At 38.5% G+C, this 11,094-nt stretch overlaps 1 protein-coding gene across 2 annotated transcripts; it reads right to left on the reverse strand.

The window, feature by feature from the left end:
* Positions 1 to 253: 253 nt before the first annotated feature.
* Positions 254 to 9,465, reverse strand: sstr5 (somatostatin receptor 5). Of its 2 annotated transcripts, none has more exons than XM_085460038.1 (5): positions 8,060 to 9,465; positions 6,012 to 6,152; positions 5,614 to 5,886; positions 3,518 to 3,664; positions 254 to 2,301 (listed from the first exon to the last, which is right to left on the reverse strand). In XM_085460038.1, exons 1-5 carry the CDS (start codon positions 8,558 to 8,560, stop codon positions 2,101 to 2,103), a joined length of 1,263 nt encoding a protein of 420 aa, XP_085316164.1. In that variant the 5' UTR covers positions 8,561 to 9,465; the 3' UTR covers positions 254 to 2,100. The 2 variants fall into 2 exon arrangements, with proteins under 2 accessions (XP_085316164.1, XP_085316163.1); XM_085460037.1 differs by having other exon boundaries at positions 7,988 to 9,465.
* Between the last annotated feature and the right edge of the window lie 1,629 nt (positions 9,466 to 11,094).

Raw genomic sequence — 11,094 nt, forward strand, 5'->3', positions numbered from 1 at the left:
GGGCAATTTAAAATTACCAGTTAATTTAAACCCAATACCTGCATGACAGGGTACCCAGGGGGAACCCACGCAAACACAGGGAGAACATGCAAACTCCGCACAGATGGTGGATTCTAACCCAGGACCGTCTTGCTGTGAGGCAGCAGTACTAATCACCGCACTACTGTGCTGCCTCCTGTTGTGAACAAGTGCTTTATAAATATAACTGAGTGTAATTAGTGTGTCTGAGTATCAACAACAGACTCTCTTTCTCTGTTTTTAATCACAATCTTTTATTCAAAAGAAGCCCAAAAACACATAGCAATGACACATCTGAACAGCTATAAATATCAGTTGAAATATACATCACATTTGCTGTATTTGCATGTAAAAGCCTTTTTCATCAGCCTTGGTTTTTTTTGTTATTCCATTGCTTCTATTAGTTTACATTATTCACTGCCTCCACTCCATTACACTCACACTCTTTGTGCCACTAATATGAATTTTCTTTCGTTGTACATAATGAAAAAGTGACTGGAAAACACCCACAATCCATCAGCGAGATTGTCTACTGCAGTAAACTAATCCCATTACTGTGAGTTATTTTATTGTATTACAGTATTCAATTGCATTAATGAATATTCTCAACAATATACTGGTTTTCAGTCACTGGTTGTTGGCTTTACAGACATGGCAGCCAGAAAATGTATAAACAATACATACATAATAATACATCAATACTTTAGACATACTACCACTAAAGGAGAAGCTGTGCTCAAACTTGTTCTTTAAAGTTTGCTTTAAGTGTTTAAATTGTACCTAAGATGATCTAGATGCAATTGCAAAGGCCAAAGACACAGTGTCTCCTGTCTCATCTGATTTACTCTAGCATTTATTTTACACCCAACAGCGCTGATAACAACATATGCTGCTACATCGCAACTCTTGCAAAGACAAAAAATAAATACATACACTGGGTAGAGCAAAGTAAAACAGGCACAAATAACCAGACTGTTACCTGGAATGGCTCTGTTTACATGCTAACCTATTATTCTGTGCCCAGATTCCTGACATCAGAGAATCAGTTCCTATTAAAAGGGCTTAAAACAAATGTGGAACAGACTTTTATACCTTCTCCTTCAGATCAGCTGTGTCAAATCCAGAAGCTTTTAAAAACCCACTTGTACAGACTCATATTTGCATAATGTGTTGAAAGGTCTTTTTTAATGTTTAAATGTGTCCCTTTCTTGTGAATAATATTGCTATTGTTCTCTTTTTCTCTTGTGTATTTTCTATTTTTCTTTTTGGTAATTTTTGCAAAACACCTTGTATCGCCAGTTCATCAAATAAAGTTTATCTTTACTGTGCACACACATCACATGAACACAAAAACAAAATGCAAGAAGCATATATCCAAAAATGTCAGGCGTTTTAGCTTTAAGGGGGGCTACATATTTACAGAGAAGCATAGAGCTGCCAAAGCATCACATTTACTTTGAGAAAAGACAAGCGAGCCGTTTTTCATTTTGTTTCCTTTTTCTTTTAAACTTCTCAACGGTACGCAAATGAGATCACAAAAGACTTTTACGCAAAGCAAATACAGACGTCGGATTCAATCATCACAATTTATCCACTTAAGTAAGAAAGCAGAAATAAGCAGCAGTTGGAAACGAGAAAATATGATGAATTACTGCGCTGTTTGATTAAAGCTGTTGTAGAGAGGACCCTATAATGCTCAAATAAACCCCTCATATTTGCTACCTGCAGGAAATTACATCCACCAAATGAAATAAGTCCTAAGAGGCTTTTTGGTACTGATAGGTAAATACATTCTTCAGTGTTACATGACCAACATAAAATGTAAGGAGTAAGCTGGAAAGGCACTTATGTCAGGCTGCTGAAAGGAACAAAATTGGTCTTGATAAACAAAAATGTTGTGATTTTTTTTTTCCACCAATGTGCTATAATGGATGTAGAATAAGTGTGTGTGGTAGTAATAAAATAGTTGACAAAAAGGCAGAAAAGCATCAATTTTGCCACTTCGATCACTTAATCCTTAAAATATGTTTTTCTTTCTCAGTTCATGTGTGAGTTTCTCTGCTACTGTTCATGTGGCCCTAATTAACCAGAGGAGGAGCTAGTGGTCAGGGCAGTGACTGTGGGAGGTTCAGCTGCAGTTACAACAGAGTTTAGCATCGAGGCTGCTGTGGTAGTGGCCGGTCCGGTTCCTGGGTAAGTGGACTGAAACTTACATGCAGGGGTGGAGCGGTGCAGGTCTGCTGCAGTGTGAGTCGTTGGTGAGCCCGGCGGGTGAGGTGAGATCTTCAGAGAGAAGAAGAACAAAAGAAAGAGCAAGATGGGAACATGAAAAAGGGGAAGACAATAGAGAAATTACAAAAAAAAAAAAAGAGGCATGACATGAATGCACGCAGTGGATGTTTGATCTTTTGTTTTTGTAAGTGGGGTTTTATTTACTCAACCAAATGAAATATCTCCAAGACTGCAATAAAAAAAAAATCAGTGGGTTCTTACTTATTGAAACTAAATAGATTTTTTATTCGTAAAATGGTCAAAATCTTAAAAATATATAGATATGTCAAGCAACACAGAGCGATTGTGCTTATGTGTGCAGAGGCCCATTATGAGCCACGAGAAACGTTTAAAGACTAAAACTGTAAGCGATTTCTTTTTTCACAATTGTCATCATTGATTTATATGACACACTAGATCTGCTGTTTTCATCATCATCATCATCATCATCTGTATGAGGCATAAAAATCTATAAACACCGCCTTTCAGTCAGAGGCACTCTGTTATGTATTTGGTCCCTGGTGTGATTTAAATAACATTTTTTCTTTTGTTTTCCAGTTTTAACCGTTTACTTTTGTTTCTTATGTTTTCTTTTCCACGTCTCCCTTTATTTTGCCTGCGTGTATTTTCCTGTCATACCTATTAGTCTCATGTTTTCTCCTCTTTTGGATCAAAGGGACCTACACAAAGCGCATCCATAATTTCTGTGACTTTTGGAGAAAGTTGGCATTATATAACCTTGAAAAGCTGATTAAGCACTGGAAGAGCCTCATCAGAGCCACTCTGTCATCTAATGCACCTCACTGCTCTTGTACTAGTTATCTAAATGGACACCATGAAGCGCCACACTGCACAGACTGAGTCAGAGCTTTTTCTTCCCTCTTTCCCTCCTCTAAACCTAATCACTTTCGCTGGCACTTTCAGAATTTTTTCTAATCATTGCCTCTGCAGCAGCATTAATTCACAAACCTTCAATTAGCTGCTCTCACACACAAATGCACACACCTGCCTGTTGATTAATACAGAAGTGACGCACTTATGATGCAGAGAGTCTCCACTGTTCTTCTAATATTAGTGAAACAAAAATAACACATGCCTTTCTTTTGATCTAGTGCTGCACTAAATTGATTTAAATCTCTGTTCTTTTTTATTTTTCCAAATCCCTTTAATTCCCATTATGCAATACATACCATCACCTCAGCTCCACATGAGCACACACACTGGTTACCTGGCTGCTCTGGGGATCGTGATAGACCTGGTTACGCGGGGACAGCAGGATGCAGTCTTGTGCTGTGGTTTTCTCAGTGCGCGGGACACTGGGGTCACCATCATCTACATCATTGGCAACGCACCTCATGGTCCTCACACACAGCACCTGAAGGGTCATGACAATATTAGTGCTGTTATTATCTTTAGAGGGTTGCTACACATCAGCCTTCTCTGCAACATAACATACTGTTGAAGGTGTACAGACTAGAAAATAACAGTATTCTGGATCCAGGTTTGTTTTTTCAGAAAAAAAGGATTGTAATACACTTGAAATAAAAATGTTGCACTCTATAACCAGAATAATAATACTGCTAAAGATGAGTCTCAACCATAGGGGTAAAACAATCCTAGATAGCAGCACTGGAACCAAAAAGTGAAACCATATCACTGATTTTTTTTCTACTTACACATATTTCACTAAAACATATTTTTTCATGTTTTCTGTATTCGAAAAATATTAATACTGAGTTTAGCTTCATGGCTTCACTGTTTAATAACTGTGGGAGACAGAGTTTAACTAATCCTGCAACAAAACATTTTAACAACATGGTCACATAATTTGTAGTCTAGGCTTCCGAGGCAGTGAGAAAGAGAATTGCAATAAGCAAGGTAATAGTGAAAAACAACAACATTTCCTCAGTGGCAGCAACTGTTAGGAAACAGAGAGACAAAAAGCAGAACAGTAAACCTCTTCTTGTACATACAGGTGTCCATACCAACTGCAGACACAGACACTCAGTAGGGAGTGTCAAACTAAGCCTTTATCCTTTTCCAAGCCCAAAGGAAGGAGAACAAAGTGAAAACACTGATATTAAACCAAATTTTTTCTTATTTTTGTTTCTAAATTAAAGCAATACTTTTATTAATAACGTTGTTATTTTGTGCTGATAGTCTGAACCATCAAACTCATTCTAGTTATGTGAAATTAGTCATGTATATTCTTTCATTTCTTTAAGGTTTTAGAGGAGGGGTGTATAATAATCATAGCTGACAGGCATGTGTCTGTCAAGTTGCTCGTTTTCCGCTTTTTCTTTTGTGTTTCTGTGTTCACCCAGCTGTGTGAGTTTATTCTTCACTGCTTTGTTTTCTTGACATTTTCTGATTACCTTCCTTTTTAAATTTGAAGGTTAGCTCTTTTATTCCTTTTCACACGCTCAGTATTGTTTTGATCTTAATACGGTTCACCTCTGTCTTATCGCCACTTTCTCCAGCATGTATAAATTCAGCCTATTTTGCTTCACACTTTTTCAAGTTGTTGTTTTTTCTCCCTTAGTTCCCAGGGATTTCTATGTGTTGCTTTTTAGCGTTTTTGGAGTTGGTCTTTTAATTTAGCGAGTGATTTTGTTTCTCTTGTTATCAGTCTGGCATGTTCTCTCTGCACTTGGATCAGCTTTGGGAAATTTATTGACAATATGACAGCATCCAAAAAATGACAAAAAATCATATTGTAGATTTATTCTTTATTATTGCTGAACTCTAATTTATTGGATATTTTGACTTTAACTTTGATATATATATTTTTCTGATGATAGACATTTATCAGGACATCTAAACTGGATACCACAATACATGCCAGCTTTGCTCCAGACTGATGGTTGCTGAAAAAACTATTTTAATAAAAAATTAATAATTTTTAAATGATTGTTTTTCACAAAATGTGGGAGAAACATTTCTTATGAATTTAATGACATTTAAATTAAAGGCAAACATCTCTTTTCTTTAAAAAAAAATGTGGACATGTTTTAGTAACCACAGTTTTGAGCAGTGTTGAATCACCTGCTGTGATTGGTAGATGAAAAATGATATGAAAACATAATTTAAAGTAAAATGAAGCTGCAATAGATAGAGCCCTAAACTATGATTATATTCCTATTCTTATACAGCACTGTCAAACTGATGCAGTTTGTAGAAATTGATGTTACCTTCTAAAAAATCACTGCTCACAACAGTTCAACAGTTAACAAACACAATGAGTTGAGATCAGATAAACAAGATGTAAGATGCTAATTAGCGGGCTTTAACAGCACTGCTATGGTGAGAAGAAATTCAACGTACTTTTCTGAAGCTCTGTTTAAAGTTGTCTGATAGGAAACTATAGAGAAACGGATTGGCACATGAGTTGGCATAAGACAAGATGACAGCAAAGAAGTAGATGCCAGCAGTGGCACTGGACTCCGGGATGATGACCACCAGATTGACCATATTGATGATGAAGAACGGCAGCCAGCAGAGCACAAACACCACCACAATCACCACCACCATTCGGGTCACTTTGCGCTCTGAGCGTCGGCGTTTAGAGAAACCAACCCGTGCCCCAGAGGACTTCACCTGCAAAATAACAATAAAAAGATTTGAATTATAATGACGAGGATGGAAATCGTGCCTTTCTGTTGACTGAGAAAAGAATATCAACTTAAAAATGTGCTTTTTAATGAGCTTCATGAAATATCTACCTTGATGACAATAAGAAGGTAACAGAGGCAAATGATGAGCAGTGGTCCAAAGAAACCCACTGTGGCAGTGTAGAGAATGAAGGCTGTTGACCACACATCCTTCGGCTCTGGCCAGATCATGTTGCAGGAGTTAAATGTATCCTAAAGAAAAATGAATATTGAACAAATAAAGTAAATTCAGAATTGAATCGGAATCTGACAGACAGTCAACAACAAAATCTGGAAGTTAATCCACTGCTTTCCATCACATCCATTAATTTTAAATGTCAATCATCATCTTCATCTTCTACTTCTTCTTGTTCATCCTCCTCCTCCTTTAGGGGTCACTACAGCAAATCACCTGCCCACATTTCACCCTATTCCTCTGCTACACCAACCCTCTGCACGTTCTCCTTCACTATATCCATGAATCTTATCTTTTAGTCTTCCTCTTTTCTTCCTGCATGACTGCTGCCTGTTTAACATCCTTTGTCCGATATATCCACTATCCCTCCTTTGCACATACCAAGCCATTTCAGCTTTGTCTGTCTTTGAGCTTAACAATGTCTGCTCGTTTAAATTGTTGTTGCAGAAACACTTTTCTTTTTCATAAACTTTACACAAGTGCATCTTTGCAAATACACTTGTATTCATGTCTGTGGAATAAACAGCTTCCATGTCAGCTGGCATTTTGATAGTGTTTTATTTCACATTGTATCATCAAATAAAGGCACTTTTGACTGCCAATTTCCAGCACTTAGACCTAGCATCACACTTTCGGTGTGGTGGTACCACTTGACTAGCATTTGACTTAGCTGTCTTGACTCACTGGATACTTTACCAGACCATAAACAAATGTTCTTTGTGCCTTCAGTTAATATTGATTGAAGTAGGAAAAGATTTTCTCGGAAAGGAGGTTAAGTTGGCACGTAGCTCTTTATCTTGCATGGAACCAAATGTGCATTAGCCAGATTCTCATGACAGATAACACATGTAGACTGTTGACACCATTGTTTCAGCAGAAGCAGTAAGACATCTTACATTTGAGATATTATGTGGTGGTTTGGACCATACTGGAAAGGAATTAGTTTTCTTATTTGTTGACCTCCGTGCTTTCAGGGCATATTTAGACTGTAATGCTTCTCATTATCTGGTAATTCATCCAAGGTGCACCGACAGACACGTTCGTTCAAAGAATTTTTAGGATATTATATTTACCTCTCAGTGAGTGTACAGAAAAGATTGACATGATAATATAACAACTCATTCAACTTGAAGTGCAGTTGTATATTGCATAATCATAACATATGGTTTTGAAAAAATATGATGGTGCCTCATGGTGCACTGGTTGCACTATTTGGGAACCACTTGATTTGAGTACCTCCATCAAATTCCTGCTTTTTTTGTTTGTTTTGTTATACTGCAATTAGAATCATTGCTAAAGCGAAATGCATTGCACTGCATTATGTGAATGAATATTTCAAAGAATGGGGAATTATGTTTAGCTTAGCTTAACACAAATACAGAAATACCAGGGAGTGAGCTAGAACTCCAAGTAGTCTCCAAAAGAACAGTCGAACATATTATTGTCAAATGTTTTTTTTTACTTTAGCAAACAGTCGTGAAGGTCAAACACACTTTATAAAAAAAAAAAAAATAGTACCATTAACAGTGCTGAAAATTCAGTGTTTTTAACATGTTTCACAAAAACCCTCTTGTGACATTTAGCTTGGATTTTTGTAACTATTATTATTTCTTTTTCTTCTTATTATTATTTACAGTTTTTGTTTTACTGGTAACATTTGTCGTTTATAGTTGTTCCTTCTTTTAAAAAAATACCTTTGTTCAAAGATTGTAGAGGAACGTAGTTATTAATCTGTAACAACTACCAATATGGCCATTAAACCAGTGCTTAATTCTCGCTTTAGGAGCGGTCATATTACCATGCTTCGGTGTCCTATCTGAAGTTTTCACTGGCACACGACTGAATTATATACCTGCACATCAGAGAAGATGACCACTGGCAGGACCACCACAAAGGAAACGGCCCACACAGCTGCGCTCACTACCTTCGCTATGCGGGGGTGTCTCCACTTGGTGCTGCGGATTGGATGAACCACAGCCAGGTAACGGTCAATCGACATTACTGTGAGACAGAAGATAGACGTAAACTGGTTCATGGAGTCTGCAGTCATGACCACGCGGCACAGGAAAGAGCCAAAGGGCCAATAGGAGAGTACATTCTGTGTGGTAAGAAAGGGGAGCCCGACGATGTACAGCTCATCAGCCATAGCCAGGTTCAGGATGTAGATATTGGTGACTGTTTTCATTTTGGCATAGCGCAGCACCACATAGATCGCCAAAGTGTTGCCGGTCAGACCCACCACGAAGACTGTGAGGGATATGACTGCGGTCATCAGAGTGCTGCTGCCCTGAAAGGGGACACTCTGAGTGGAAATGTTGGAGGAGATGTTGAAAAGGCGAGGATAAGAGAAGAGGATAGGTGAGGATGTAGAGGAGTTGAGCTCGGATGAAAAGGGATGCCAGAGGTTTTGGTCTTGTTGCTCCATTGTTCACAGTCCATGTGGTGGCTTGATTCCAGTGATTTAGAAGAAACTCTTTCCTCCTTCTTCTTTTCCCATGCTTTCGAGACAGAAGCCGGAGCAGCCCCCACGCTTTAAAATGTGAAGTAAAACGATGAAAAGGTGATTTTGAACTATAAAAAGGAACAATCCAGTTTGTCTCAATCAACAGTCCGTGCACAAGAAAGACCAATAATCACTACATTAAACTCCTCCGATAATTCTAAAGCATTGTGTGCGCCCCGTGCGCCCTGAGCGAACTCCAGTGAGGCAGGTGTTCCACATCCTAGCGTATCATACACGTAGCTTCACAGTAGTGTAGTCGTATGAGGAATTAGACCGTAAGCAGTTGAGTCACAGATGATGATGTGCTGTATTTGTCAGCTCTATCTTTGCTTCTTCTTTTTTCTTTTTTTAAATAGATCTGACTGTTTACGTCTCTTTTGATCTGACTTTGGAACCACTCACAAGTCATCCGGCGTGTTGTGCGTCAAGCTGTGAATGGTGCCACCGCTTTTACACACGACACATCTTTTTGACTACACGCTCTATAATTATGAATGTGTCATTAATGAATGTGTGTGCTAAGGTTGAATATCTTGAGCCTTTGTTTAAAGGCTCGATGCGTTTAAAGGAGAACATTTTTAAATCGCGCAGAGTAAAGATTTATGCAGAGATCAAGACAAGAACGGGCTTACTATGTCTAGAAGAGGAAAAGTCAGAGTCTCTCTGTAATCAGATTCAAATAATCAGTCCCCGAACAAAGTCACGTCTGTTTTCCGATTCCTGAGTATTTGTCCAGTATTGATTGAAAGTTGTTTTCTAGCTCTCTTCGCTGTTCGCTGTCTGGGGTGCTGAGCAGAATGTACTGGCAAGCAGCTCTGCTGCTTTTTCTTCAACTTTCTGCCCACACAGCTCTGCTGCTTGCTTGATAGGATTTATAAAGAAAGAGAGAGAGAGAGAGAGAGAGAGAGAGAGAGAGAGAGAGAGAGAGAGAGAGTGTGTGTGTGTGTGTGTGAGAGAGAGTGTGTGTGTGTGTGTGTGCGTGCGTGCGTGCGCGTGTGCGTGTGCGTGTGCGTGTGTGTGTGTGTGTGTGTGTGTGTGTGTGTGTGTGTGTGTGTGTGTGATATAATATAATATAATATAAGTTTAAAAATCTCTAAACCTGAGAAAAGAAACATGCTCTGATGTTTCCCCTCAGATTCACCTTTGGAGCAACAGCAGATACTTGTCTCCAGATGACAGCAGGGTTCACAGACCACAGTGGGTATTTTCTAATAGTCCCCAGTGTTATTGATGCTCTGTAAATGGGTATCGGTGCTGTTCTGGGTGGTTTCAGTCAGTGCTGCAGAATCTTCCAGCTATCCAAACCTCACACCAAATATGATGCTTCCAATTAACACACACCTCTTAAGTTTCTTGTAAAAATAAATAAATGAAATTTGTTGTACTAATCACATGTCAAATATAAAGAGTCTCTGCTTTCTGTAGTCCTATTAAGGATGATTGCACCACAAAGAGACCAAAAACTTATCCACTGACTGCTTTTGTTTTTGCCTTCTCTTCTTCTAACACACAGAGAGGTCAAAGGGTACACATTTTATGCAAGATTTTAAGTAACATGTCTTTTTCTTTTCTTTTCTTTTTTGCCTGTCACATTTGGTTCTTTAGCCATCAGAATTGTTGTCTGAACGCCAACAAAGATATCCAACGGATTTACTTTAACAAGTGGATCATCACGACCTTGCGGTATTGGTCTATTTGATTGACCATTGTTGTTATTATTTATTTTATTTTATTTTCAGTTGTTGCAAAAGGGACAGACATGGCATTAATCTAGCTAAGTGTAAATAACAGTAAATACTAAATATTGAGTGTTGTTGTGCAGCACAATGTGCTTTGAGGTAGCAGCCAAGAAAGGTGTGGTTTGTGTCTATGAACAGTGAACACCAGTGAACACCTGGGTGGATGAGCGCACTTGTATTAAAGGTTTCTCCATGTAATCATCCAGCTAAGTAAATCTCCAAAAGTTGATTCAGTTCATCTGGACGTAGCGTTTTGTGGGAGAAACGTTTTGTCACTCATCCAAGTGACTTCTTCAGTCTCAGCTGACTGCAGGTTTCCCCAATCTTATAAACAGTACATTTGCATAATGACTGAAACCAGCCCACTGAATGAACAATGGGCTGGGAGGTCAGTTCCTTAATCCTAATTATTCAAATTCTCACTTGGATTAGTGACGAAACGTTTCTCCCACAAAACGCTACGTCCAGATGAACGGAATCAACTTTTGGAGAGATACTGATGACAATCTGGAACAAAAATGTCATGTTTGGACCTGTTGTCACTGATTTTCAGTGCAGTTCTTGTATAATTTGGTCATCCACAGCTTTTTCTCCCTGTTCCTCTCCTTAGAAATGACTTATTGACAGTCACATTCCCACTGAGACCATTTCTGATGATGCTTTGGTGAACAGCAGTTGGATTAACTGAAGGGTCAGATGCATCTCTCGGGTCCATTG

Source organism: Copadichromis virginalis, linkage group LG6 (assembly GCF_057382275.1).
Source record: "Copadichromis virginalis isolate Kocher_CV1m ecotype Utaka linkage group LG6, C_Virginalis_male_GT1.1, whole genome shotgun sequence".
Taxonomy (NCBI): Eukaryota; Metazoa; Chordata; class Actinopteri; order Cichliformes; family Cichlidae; genus Copadichromis; species Copadichromis virginalis.